The 13,884-nt window shown below is 36.0% G+C and overlaps 1 protein-coding gene and 1 long non-coding RNA gene across 10 annotated transcripts in view; one reads left to right on the forward strand and one right to left on the reverse strand.

The window, feature by feature from the left end:
- Nucleotides 1–13,884, forward strand: part of LOC138759576 (uncharacterized) — a 91,621-nt gene that overhangs the window by 29,384 nt on the left and 48,353 nt on the right. The gene's annotated exons all lie outside the window — the stretch shown is intronic.
- ccdc57 (coiled-coil domain containing 57) overlaps nt 1–13,884 on the reverse strand; it is an 81,190-nt gene that overhangs the window by 13,674 nt on the left and 53,632 nt on the right. For 7 of the 8 annotated variants that reach the window (XM_069930225.1, XM_069930222.1, XM_069930223.1 and 4 more), the window contains 4 exons: nt 10,038–10,094; nt 7,937–8,165; nt 7,610–7,734; nt 7,188–7,322 (listed from right to left, as the gene is read on the reverse strand). In XM_069930225.1, the coding sequence (XP_069786326.1) occupies nt 7,188–7,322; nt 7,610–7,734; nt 7,937–8,165; nt 10,038–10,094 (546 nt within the window). The remainder of the gene's footprint in view (nt 1–7,187; nt 7,323–7,609; nt 7,735–7,936; nt 8,166–10,037; nt 10,095–13,884) is intronic. The other variant, XM_069930224.1, reaches the window with a different exon arrangement.

The following is a 13,884-nucleotide window of genomic DNA, read 5'->3' on the forward strand; positions in this document are numbered from 1 at the left end:
GAATAAATATTTTCAATACCGCAGGATGCTTCAGTGTAAATTTATATCCTTTCTTCCATAAAATCGCTTTTGCTGTATTGAACTCTTTTCTCTTCTTTAGGAGTTCAAAGCTTATATCTGGATAAATGAAGATTTTTTGCCCTTTATACTCCAGTGGTTTGTTGCCCTCTCTTACTTTTTCCATTGTCTTCTCCAGTACCTTTTCTCTTGTAGTATATCTTAGGAATTTTACTACAATAGATCTTGGTTTTTGTTGTGGTTGTGGTTTAGGGGCCAATGCTCTATGTGCCCTTTCTATTTCCATTTCTTGCTGTAGTTCTGGACATCCTAGGGCCTTAGGGATCCATTCTTTTATAAACTCCCTCATATTCTTGCCTTCTTCATCTTCCTTAAGGCCCACTATCTTTATGTTATTTCTTCTGTTATAATTTTCCATTATATCTATTTTTTGGGCTAGTAATTCTTGTGTCTCTTTAGTTTTTTTATTAGATTCCTCCAATTTCTTTTTTAAGTCTTCTACCTCCATTTCTGCTGCTATTGCCCGTTCTTCCATCTTGTCCATTTTTTTCCCCATTTCTGTTAAGGTCATATCCATTTTATTTATTTTCTTTTCTGTGTTGTTTATTCTTCTTCTTAAATCATTGAATTCCTGTGTTTGCCATTCTTTAAATGACTCCATGTATCCTCTAACAAGAGCAAGTATATCCTTTACCTTGCCTTTCCCTTTATCTATTTCACTGTATTCTTCCTCTTCTTCTTCCTCTGGGTTGGCCATCTGTTGTTTCTTTGATGCCCTTTCCTCCTCTTCTTTCTTGTTTCCATTGTCTTCTGTGGTCTCTTCTTGCTGCAGGTGTTCTGCAGCTGTCGTTGCCGGCTGTGGAGATCGACTCCCCAGCTGGTCCCCCCTCCCGTCGGTGTGTTTTTTTTCATGCGCATCGCGCATGCGCGACTCCTCGCGCATGCGCGGTTGCGCACTTTTACTCGGCTCTGTGAGCCATTGTTGTAGTTCTTCTTCTACCGACCTGAGGTAGTGGGCTCCTCTCTCCACAGCGGGCCTCTTCGGACAGGTAAGGCCTTCACCTTTTTCCTCCGTTGTCTTCTCTTCCTCTCTTCTTTCTGTTGATTTTGATTTTTCTCCTTTTGTCTCCATCTTCTTTCCACCTTTATACTCACTTTTCTTTAACTTGTATTTCTGTGCCTTTGTATTTTCTCTTGTTTTTCCCGACTTTTCTGGAGAGGGCTGGAGTTCACCATCCGGGCACTACTCCATCACGTGACTCCTCCTATATAATGGAGGCTTTTGATGAAATATGGCTTAAGGATAAGGATAACCCTGATTATCAGCCTCCTGATATTGCTGAGGGGGCTGTGGCAGGAGTTTCTACACGGAGCCATACTGCAAGAAAGGCTGCTAAACCAAGGGAAGGGACAGAAGACCCTTTGGTTTCTCAGAAACAGCAGCATCCTACTATGTCTGAATCTACTTTTGCTGATATGATTGTTAAGAATCTTGAATTTAAGATGTATTCTTCAATGAAACAGCTCGGTAGCTCTATAACTCACGTCCATTCTAAGCTCAATGAATTGGTGAATATCAATACTCAACAGATGGCTGACTATGGAGCATTTAAACTTGAAAATACTGAAAGACTTGATATGTGTGATCAAGGTTTAGTTGATGTACAAGATCAACTGCAGGATGTAAACAAAACCATTGAAGCATTGCAGATTCAGAATAAAAATTTAGCAAAAAAAGTTGATTATTTGGAGAATCAATCTAGACGGAACAATGTAAAAATTGTTGGTTTGCCAGAAGATATAGAAGGGCCAGATCCAAGAAAATTCTTTATCGAATGGATTCCACGAGTGTTAGGGCAAGATAAGTTCCCTGGAGGTTTAATATTGGAACGTGTTCACAGAGCTTTAAGAAGGAAACCTTTTTCAGGACAGAATCCGAGACCTGTTCTGGTCCGGTGTTTAAATTATTGTGATAGAAAGACAATTTTACGTGTGGCTATTAGAAACGTTCAGCAAAATAGATCTCCTTTGATGGTCCAGAATAATCGTGTTTTTTTAAAATCCGGATTTGAGTCAAGAAATTATGTTTCAACGACGTGAATTTAATTCTGTGAAAGAGTTGTTGTGGAAAAAAGGATACAAGGCAACTTTTAGGTACCCTGCGGTATTGAAGATTTTTCAGGATGGATATCAGCCAAAGTTTTTTGATAATCCTAAAGAAGCTATGGACTTTGCTCAATCTTTACCGATCACACAATTTCAAGAACGACGTAGTCCTCTTTGGTCTCCAAAGAGAGTGGAGATACAAGATGGGAATCAGATTCCAAGAAGAAATGGAAACAATGGTGGTCGAAGTGATAAAATTGATTAAAAAAATAATACATTTTTTTTTGGAAGATCTTAATTATTGATGATAGTTTAATATGAAATGGGAGTTGGGAGAGGGAACTGGGTGGGCACTATTTTCCAGAAGTCATCAGCTATGTGTGAGTTATCTCACACCCAGTATTTTGTGGGAGTTACCGCATTGTGCGGTTTAAACAGGAGGGGGTAGTAGTAACCTCCTGCCTGTTTTTTTTTCTTAATTTTTGGGTTAAGGAGTGAAGTTTTTTTTATTACTTTTTTTTTTAATTAAAAAAAAAATTTTTCTTTTTTTTTAATTTGTTTTTGATTGTAGTTTTAAGAGGGAAATAAGAGGAAGGGTTTTTTTCCTTTTGGGTTTTTTTTTCTTCTTTCTTTTCTTTTTTTTTCTTTTTTTTTTCTTTTTTTTCTTGTGTTGAGTTGTTGTAAGGAATGTCTAAATTGAAGTTTGCTTCTTTTAATGTCCAGGGTTTAAATAATCCCATTAAGTGTAAGAAAGTACTGGCTTATTTAAAAAAAATTAAAAGTTGATGTGGCTTTTTTTACAGGAAACTCATTTGACATATAAGGAACATCTGAAACTCAAACGTGAATGGGTTGGACAAGTTTTTTATTCTTCATTTAATTCAAAAGCAAAAGGAGTGGCAATTTTGGTGCACAAGAATTTACCATTTCAGTTACAAAATGAAGAGGAAAATGGTGGAAGATTATTAAAATTGAACTGTACAATTTTTAATGAAGCTTGGACTTTGCTTGATGTTTATGCTCCGAATGTTGTTGTGGATATGTCTTTATTACTTGGACAATCAAATTCTAATGTGATGATTGGGGGAGATTTGAATGTAGTATTGGAGCCTTTATTGGACAAGTATCCAAGAGTAATTAAGAAATCGAAGATGGCAGTTCAAGTAACTAATATGATGTCAGATTTGAATTTAGTTGATATTTGGCAAAGATTTAATCCTACAGAGAAAGATTTTTATTTTTATTCGTCACGACATAATTCTTTTTCTAGAATTGATTATTTTTTAATTTCAACACATTTGCAGGATAGGGTTACATCTGTGGATTATAAGGCAAGATTGGTTTCGGATCATTCATTATTATTAGAATATCAGAGTTTACAGGATGTTCAGAGAGCTCCAAGATGGAGATTCAATACTATGTTACTGCAAAAACCGGAATTTATTAGTTATTTAAAACAACAAATTGAGGTTTTTATTTAGTAATAATAGTAATTCTGTTTCCTGTTTCCTATTTAGTAATAATAGTAATTCTGTTTCCTGTAAAAAAGCCACATCAACTTTTAATTTTTTTTAAATAAGCCAGTACTTTCTTACACTTAATGGGATTATTTAAACCCTGGACATTAAAAGAAGCAAACTTCAATTTAGACATTCCTTACAACAACTCAACACAAGAAAAAAAAGAAAAAAAAAAGAAAAAAAAAGAAAAGAAAGAAGAAAAAAAAACCCAAAAGGAAAAAAACCCTTCCTCTTATTTCCCTCTTAAAACTACAATCAAAAACAAATTAAAAAAAAAGAAAAATTTTTTTTTTAATTAAAAAAAAAAGTAATAATAGTCATTTTGTTTTATGGGATGCAATGAAAGCTTTTTTACGAGGTCAAATTATTAGTTATGCTTCTAAAGTAAAGAAGGAGAGAATTAAAGAGATTGAAGATTTAGAGAAAAAGATAACTTACTGAAAAAGAATTTCAAAAAAATGCCACTGAAACGCAAAAGAATCAGTTAACTAATTTAAAATTTAAATATAATGAATTACAAATTTATCGGTTTGAATGTTTAATGAATCGAACTAAACATAAATTTTATGAATGGGGTGAGAAAGCTCATAAAGTTCTGTCATGGCAGTTAAAAAAGGAACAATTATCTAGAATTATACCAGTAATTAGAAAGAAATTGGGTATTACTTTTAGTCAAAAGGAAATTAATGAGGAATTTTGTAATTTTTATAAAAAATTATATACTTCGGAATGTAAAGATGTAACTGAGGATGCTATAGATTCTTTTTTGAAAAATATTAAATTGCCACAATTGAATCAAGAAGATAGACAGGAGTTAGATAAATCTTTTACAGAAAAGGAAATAGAAACGGCGATACGAGATATGCGAAATGGAAAGGCACCTGGTGAAGATGAATTTTCTATAGAGTTTTGTAAAACTTTTTATGCTGATAAATTTCCTATATATAAGGATGTTCTACAACAAATTTATGATACTTTTCGATTACCCGAGACTTGTTCCAATGCAATAATTACAGTTATACCAAAAAAAGATAAAGATCCTTTACAGGTTTCTTCTTATAGACCAATATCGTTGTTAAATGTAGATTATAAAATTGTAGCAAAAGCTATGGCTAATCGATTAGCTCAATATTTGCCTAAAATAATACATAGTGATCAAACGGGATTTATAAAAAATAGATATGCGTCAGATAATATTTTGCGTTTAATAACTTTGATAAATAAATCTAAATCTCAGATGAATTATCCAATAGTTGGATGCAGAAAAGGCTTTTGATAGAGTGGAATGGAAGTTTTTGTTTAAAGTACTTGAGAAATTTTGTTTTGGTTCTTCATTTATTGGATTGATGAAGGCTTTATATAATAGTCCGAAGGCCAGAATTGCTGTCAATGGGCAGATTTCAGAATCTTTTAATTTAACAAGGTCTACTAGACAAGGATGCCCATTGTCACCTGCTTTATTTGCTATAGTTATTGAGCCTTTGGCACAATTAATACGTCAAAATGAAAATGTTAAAGGCATGAGAGTTCTGAATGAGGAATATAAATTTGCTGATGATGTTTTATTATATTTGGTGGATCCGGGTATTTCTTTACCAGCAATTCAAGAATGTTTAGAAATTTATGGTCAATTATCTGGTTATAAAGTAAATTGGACCAAAAGTGAAATTTTAATAGTTTGTAAAAATGATTATTCAATGTATAAACGTATTACAAATTTGAAGTGGACCACACTAAATATTTAGGAATTAATGTTAATACGGAATTTCAAGATTTATATTCAATTAATTATCTTCCTTTAATAAAAAGGATTAAATTAGATTTGATTAAGTGGAAGGATTTGCCTTTGGGTCTATTAGGGAGGATTAATACTATAAAAATAAATATTTTTCCCCGAATACAATATTTGTTTCAATCAATTCCTTGTTTTTTAAATAAAAGTTTTTATGTTTTATCTGTTTTTTTGTGTAAGGGTATTTTTTATATATATAATTATTGTTCATTTTATTAACTCTTCACTCTTTCACTCTTTATTTTGGGGGGAGGTTGGACTAACTTTAAGCTAGATCATTAATGTTGTGTACTAATTTGGGGGGGGGGGTTTAGTTTATTTAGTCTGCCGATGTAGTATTGTAATTTTTATTATCTTATGTTTAATCTTTTTACTGTAACTTTCTATTTTATTCATGTTATAAAAATCTTAAATAAAGTTTAAAAAAAAGACAGCACTTAGAACCATATTCAAAGACATATCCCCACAGTGGCTTGATTTTACCCTTAGATTTTTTCTGATCTGAACAGCTCAGCAGCTCATTGAATAAACTCAACCACAAGCAATGCATTGTTCATAAAGCAATTGATTTGCAGATCATGCAGTAGGAATACCAGTCTTCAATCTAGGCCACTCACCTCTGATGTTGCAGCATACTGGATCCTGCTACAAAATTTGATTCCTCACTTGTTTCTAATATATTCTAGTATTTTTTAAAACTCTTTCTCCAAATTAATCCCCTCCTGAATTACTTATTGGAATGCTAATCAAAGAAAGCATTTTTCATACACAAGTCTACGTATAAAGGTACCGAGGGAATAGTTCTCCCTTTCCCTCCCCCCTCACCCACCCAGCCATCCCTTCTCCCCCTGATCACTGTTGGCCCTTCCTTCCCTTCTCCACCTATCATCTCGTCTTTGCCACCCCTCCTTTATTCCTCCCATCCTTTTGTTCGGACACCTGCGAGATTCTTTCATACCTTGATGAAGGGCTTTACTACATAAAGGACACAGTTTGACCAGCTGAGTTTCTCCAGATTTTTGTGTTTTTACCTAGTTAGAAGCAGGAGGTGGCCGCCAGCAGCCTGGTGTAAGGTTTTACAGTGGGAATTTTAGGACATAGTCTACACAGTCTTCCAAGTTAGAAGGCTGTTTGCATTACTAAATTTGATTTAAAAAATATACCTTTACTCTTGAAATTGGAACCACTGATGGTCCTTCACCAATTTCAAACATCACTGGATAGACTGTTTGGCACCACTCTTGGCCAACATACTAACTGCATGTGAGAAGCGGGTGAAATTGCACTTGAAACAAAATGCCATTCTTTGCTATCCAAAAGAAGTAAGTTATCTGAAATAGCTGGAGTCTAAATACTTTTGACTTTCCAATAAATATTCTGAAGTTGCAAATGTTAGTGGTGCAAGTTGCTTGTTTTCCAAATGTTAGGTATTAATACAGGGTTTCTTTGCGTTTACATTCACCAATTCCAGACAATGTCGCTTTTCCCAGGGTCCACAAGTAATTAATTTTGATATTTTTCTGCATCATAGAAAAGCTTATTTTAGGCTTCAAAAAGCATATTGACAAGATCTACTGACAATTTAGTAATGGAGCCATTGTACTCATATATAAAAAAATAGTTACCATCAGAAAAAATATGGGCTAATTTGCAGTCAGTAAAATATTTGGCCTATATAAAAGCCAAATCCAGATGACAAAAAACCCCACATTTTTGCCAATTATATTTTGTGGTATATGCTTGAAGATTACCTTTCCAGTGATATGTTTTGCTATTCCAGGCTTCCCATTGTCATCTTTCTGGCCATTTTCTTCATTCGCTGATGAATTCTGCTGCACAGTGATGGGGATTTGATTGAAATGTTTCAGCTGTGCATATTGCAATTCCTGAAATGAAACCATATTCTACTTTCAGCAAACAGATGATGGGAATAACTAAATTCAAATTCCAGAGTAATTCCTAGGCAGGAGCTAAAGTTCATTACAATGGTACTTGATAAAGGTTATCATGGAATAGCTAATGGGAAGCTAAAACAAAAACCACAATAAGAAAGTAAACAAAAGAATGTTTTAAACTAAACAGATTCACAATAAAATGTTTATTTCAGGATTTGTTGAAGAACTTTAGAAAGGAAATGTTATTGAGAACATTAATGTAATGAGAACATTATCACCTGGGTCGTGAGTTGGTACTGTAACCGTTCTAATGCAAACAGTCGATTTTGTGCTTCTTCTGCCAGGTTTCTTGGTAACTGAGTAGGTTGATCTGAATGGCCGACTGTGACAGAGGGGCAAGAAACTGTGAGAGAAAGGAATGATTATTGATGGCATAATATTATTTAGGAGTAACAGAGAATAATCACAGTAGAGGTGCATGCAGGGACAGAAAATGTTATGTCACTGGAAGAGGAACTGGGTGGATTTCAATGGAATTTTACACTTCCCCACAGATTACTTTCCTTTTAATCTATAAAGGATTTGTGATTAGACTAGTGATGTACCATGTAATCCAGATGTAACCAGTTCCGCACGGAGTCGATTGCCTATCTCAATCAACTGCTGCTTGTCACGGGATAGCTGACTGATATAGCGAGCAGCATGCTTTAGTTTTGTTTGTAAAGCCAATACTTTAGAGTTTTGCTGTTGGGAAGGATTGTTACTTGATTGCGATTGAATCAATTTTTTTCGCAGTTGAAGAATTTCTTTTTGCAATTCCTTGATAAATTCATTCTGAAAAGAGGAGAAACGAGCAAAGTATCACCATCTATACTGTTTGTTCATTTGACAGAATGAAGCCACGTTCTTCCTAATTAGTTCAGAACAGCAGGGTTAGATGGCGAGATAATATGAAATCCATCATCCAAGTCAATAGATCACATCTCTGGACCTTGATCACCTATTTTAGGGATGTCAATTTCAACAAAAAAAGTCTTTTAAAATCCTTAGCAGTTTCTCCACAAACGTTTCACTGACTATGAAATAGAGAGCTGTTTTCTAAATGTACATCTTTCCTGCTCTTCACAGATAATGGCAGAGTAAGAACTCCACACCTTCATGCTTGAGACGATACAAACAGATACACCACAGGGAATTGTGTGCAGAAAAATACAAAATTTTGCTCAGAATGAAATCAAAATGATCAAAATTTGTTTGAATTTATTATTACAAATTCTTTTTTTTCTTTGGCTTGGCTTCGCGGACGAAGATTTATGGAGGGGTAATGTCCACGTCAGCTGCAGGCTCGTTTGTGGCTGACAAGTCCAATGCGGGACAGGCAGACACGGTTGCAGCGGTTGCAGGGGAAAATTGGTTGGTTGGGGTTGGGTGTTGGGTTTTTCCTCCTTTGCCTTTTACAGAGCTTGATCTTAATAGAGTACAATGGTGGAGGGTTACGAGTTTGCAGATTGTGGGGTGAGAGGAGTGGGGTAAATCTTGTCTGTTGATTCACAATATCTTGTGATGCCCAGTTTTCCAAATGCTGAAAAATTCCTGTAAAATTGGAATAAACTGGATTTTTACAGTTCTTGCATTGGTCACCTAACTGAGCTGATCAAAAATCTCCATGTAAATGAGAAAATAGGAAAGTGGAACGTCATTGATCAAAAATGTTTCCATCCTGATGATTTGCTGCACAACTTGCAAAATATTCCCGACGTTGCTTGCTTTTATTTCATTTTTTTCAGCATCTGCAGATTTTTGGTTTTCAAGGGCAACTTCAATATCAAGATGCACTGACATTGCTCAAATGTGTTTAAAAATCTAAAACAAGGGTGAAAAGTCACGGTCAAATAGTTTAGGAAGATCGAAGAAATAAGAAATATTATGATATGACATAGACAGCATGACATTTGAGATAATAGAAGGAAAAAGCAATATAGACGAATCGATTTCTGTTTAAAGTCAGATTCTTTTTGACTTTGGTTAAAGAAGTGCATTAGCATTTGCATCTAATGTGAGTTGGCCAGGAATAGTGATAGGAATTGTCCAAATTACTTAACATTGAAACCTATGTCCCCCTCAGTGACAGAAATTATTTGCGCCATCTCAAAATGGCATGTCTAATTTAGTCTATTGCACATTTTAAGGGTACAATATGCATACAATGGATTACAATTATGATTTTTACACAGAAATAAAGGAAAAATTCTGTTAAAAATGTTCATAATTTCCTCTAGTGTGGTCATTTCCCCAGCACTTTTCCTAAACCTGTTTACACTGCCCTCCTGTGGTACAGGTTTGTCGGAAGACGAACGTTGTATCCATTAATCTAGTTTCTTACGGAGTGCCTGTGCTCTATTTACACTGCAGCTTCTCTGTGAAAACGTGCAGCGGTCTTGGTGGGAAAATTACGGGATGGAATTTAGCAAATAAATTCCATCAGGACATTTTTGCACTGCCAGCGGAGCAGAAAATTTGTGGACTGCTCAGCAGGTGTGTAAAAGCATCTAATGATGCTCCTTGCACTCTTTTTAAGTACCATCAATGCTAATGAAGTCAATAATCCTAATACAGATGGCAACTTTGAACATCAATTGAGAGGGAAAGGATCTCTACTTTTTATAGGATCTGGTGCTAAGTAATAACTGTGAAATAACATTGTACCTGTTCAACAACCACCGGGACACAGCCACTCACTAAGTCCAGCTTCAGAGATGAAACCTGCAAAAATTATTAATTTTTTGAAATGGACTTTTAAAATATCCTTTAAAAGTCCAATACACCAATCCACTGGTTTGCTTTTTACTGCTTCAAAAGGTTTCAACAGGATTTGTCAATTTTGATTTGCTTTCACTAATCCATGTTTTTTGCTGCCTTATCCTAATAACATCTGTGCCTTGTTACCACTTTTATTTTGTCTGCTACTTATATTAGGCTAACTAGTCTATAATATTCCGGTTTTCTCTTTCCCTGCTATTTCAAGTAGTGGGATTAACATTTCCTCTCTTCCAATCTGTGGGAACTGTTCTAGAATTTATGCAATCTTGGAAGATGACAACTGATACAGCTATTACTCCATCTCCAGCTCTTTTGAAACCCTGGCATTAGGAACCACTAGACTCTGGGAGTTATCAATTTAGACCCATTAGAATTCTTAATACTTATTTTAACTAATTCCAATTTCTTTGAGATCCTTGTCCAGTTTTGACTTGTAGTTCTCCAGTATTCACAGAAAGTTTTCTATCTACAAGTCGAGACTGAACACCTTTACGGAACCTGTAATCAAATCCTGCACTGTCTGTAAGGAATTTGCATGTTCTTCCCATGGTGGGTTTTCCCCGGGGGCTCCCGTTTTATCCCACCTTTCGATACATACTGGGGGTATAGGTAAATTGAGCGGCACAGACTTGTGGGCCAAAAGGGTCTGTTACTGTGTTGTATGTCTTTATATTTAAAAATGCTTAGCTTTTCTATCATTTTGTCAGTTTCTGGGATAACTTCTCCAGTCTTGGTCTTTAAGAGAACACAAACTGTTGCTGATCTTTTTATGTTTTTATAGAAAGAAAATGAATGAGGTCTTATGTTTCTTCATTGTTTATTGTCATATTCTACTTTCTCTTTCCTCATAATTCCTCTGATTTATTTTGTTCTTCCAAACCTCAGGTTTTCTGCTCTTTTTGACCATTACCTTGATTTAATAAGTAAATGACAAAATTCTGTAGACACTGGGGTTGAAGTAAAAACACAAAATGCTGGAGAAACTCAGCTGGTCAAACAGTGACCTTTATGTAGCAGAGGGTAAAAATACATATCTGACATTTTGGGCTCCACAGGACTGATGTACTGCATCTGCTGCTCCTTTTGTGGCTTTCTTTGCATCAGTGACCAGTCACAAATTGGGAGATCGCTTTGCTGAGCGCCTCCACTCCCTCCGCTAGAGTAACAGAGACCTCCCAGTAGCATTTCAATTCTGAGTCACAACCCCATGCTTTTTTTTTATTTTTTAATTTTTTTATTTTTCACACCATAAATCACATTAGCCATGATATACACTATTTCTTTTTCACACATATACAGTGACTTTTTCTCCCCCCCCCTCCTCCCAAACCACCCCCCCACCCCCCCTCATCCATTTTAGGTATACAATCTAGGTTGCATTAAGCCAGTCAGACAATGTTGTCATTCAACAAAAATACACCAGAAATTCTACTGAGTCCATTCTTTTCTTTCCTTCTCCTTCCATCAACAACCCCATGCTCACGTCTGTCCATGGCCTTGTGAACTATTCCACCCAGACCACCCACATATTGGAGAAACAACACCTTATTTTCCGCCGGACACTCTCCAGCCAGATGGCATTAACATCGACTTTTCTGGTTTCTGGTAACCTGCATGCCTTTTTTTCCCCCTTCCCAGGAGCGGATTAACCATTAGGCTGAATAGGCTTGCCTAGGGTTCTGGAAGGGAGGGGGCCAAAGCTTGAGTGGGGTCTTCAGCCTCCCAAGCAGGAGCGGGGACCTCGGGCTCTACAATTCTTTCGACCCCAAAAGTTCAATTGACCCCCTGGTGTTTATCAACCACTTCTGCATTTTTCAACCCCTTGGATAGTCCCATCAACTCCCAGGGATCAATATCAACTACTTTGGAGACCCCTAGTACTTTAGTTAACATAACGTCATGTTAAGTTTATTCTGTTTAACGAATGATCGGGGGGGGGTCTGCGGAGAGCCTTACTAAAGTTCAGCCTGCGGGCCCGGGTGGTAGTTAATCCACCACGTCCCTCCCCCTTTCCAGTTTTTCCTCTTCTCCCTCCACTCACCCAGCCATCCCTCCTCCCCCTGATCACTGCTGTCCTCTCCCTCCCTTCTCCACCTACCACCTCCTGCTTTTGTCCCCCCTTCCCCCCACCCTTTCGTTCAGACGCCTGCTGACATTCTGCCATACCTCAAGCCCGAAACATCCGTAATGTATTTTTACCTTTGCTACATAAAGGACACGATTTGATCAGCTGAGTTTGTCCAGCATTTTGTGTTTTTACCTTGATTTTAATACTATGTTTAATGTATTGATATACAATTTAGACTAACCTCTTTTTTTTGCCTTAAGGGCGATACATATTACTATATATTTTTATAAAATAGCTAGCCATTGCTTATTTAATTACATAATATAATTTTCCAGTTTATCCTACCCAACATGTTTTGGTGGTTTTCTTTATTCAGATTTAAGGCTGGTTTTCGACCAAACTATTTTTTTACATAAAAATCATAATCATTGTTCTCTGGAGGCTCCTTAACAATCATATAATTAATTCGCCCTTGTTATAAAATTAATTATTTAAAATTTTATTTAAATTAACACATCCATGAAGAACATACATTGGAAATGTTGAAAGACAAGTTGTGGTTAAACCCATTTTATTTTAAAACACAGTTACCTAACTTAAGCATGTTGGAACTTGAGTATACATTGGGATTATGTTGAGTCGCTTATCAAAACAAAAAATTATATGCAAACGGAGCTCTAGTCTACTTTAACACAATATGCTATGAGAGAAACAACGCAGTTTTCAGTTCACAGTTGTGTCTAAAACATTGAAAACAGTTGTTGAGCTGTTTACATTGTAGTAATTAAAATCCATGTAGACCACGTAAAAATATGACCCAAATGCTATGGTATCTATTGTCTTAGAAACATAGACATATAGCATGGAATCAGGCCCTTCAGCCCAACTTGAGCATGGTCCCAACATTCCTGCAAACTTTCATTTATAAATGTATTGATCTGAATGTTACCACCATACTGGTTTTACTACTTGCTCTGACAGCTTGTTCCACATATTCACTATTTGTGTGTGAAGAAGCTAACCCTGTGGTTCCTGTTAAATTTTTCTTCTTTCACCTACAATCAATGCCTTCTACTTTTAGAATCCCCTACCTGGGAACAGAGGGCTCTATTAACCTTAACTATGGTCCTCATGATTTTATCAACCTCAGTGAGAAAAGTCCCAGCCTATCCACCTTCTTATTATTAGAGCTGACTAGTCCTGTGAATCTTTTCGGCAACCTTCCATCAGCATCTTTTCCAGCTTATTGCCAAAGATAAAATCCAGATCCCTCAGAAAACTGTCTATAGAAAAGATCCTTCATATGGTTAGGACATATTCAAATCCAGTCTACAATGAGTACAACTAGGCTACACATGATGCTGCTACATTCAAATGTTTTGAGACTTAACACGAAACATGTTTAAGGCTGGAGGGGAGTCAACTACAGGCAATGAGCAAGAAATTGAACTAAAGTCAAGTTCAGACCATCATGATCTTACTGAATGGCCTACTCCTGTTCTTTTTCATATATTCCTATGCACTGGGTTAAGAAAGGCAAAATTAATCAGCCAAAGGTCATATTAGGACTATACTCGTGTTTCCTGGAAATGCTGTCAGTTCAGGAGGGTTCAAACCAGGCTGTTGCATCTTTGGCTTGCCAACATACTTCAGGCTTTGAAATGA

The sequence above is a fragment of the Narcine bancroftii genome, chromosome 3, assembly GCF_036971445.1.
Source record: "Narcine bancroftii isolate sNarBan1 chromosome 3, sNarBan1.hap1, whole genome shotgun sequence".
Classification (NCBI taxonomy): domain Eukaryota; kingdom Metazoa; phylum Chordata; class Chondrichthyes; order Torpediniformes; family Narcinidae; genus Narcine; species Narcine bancroftii.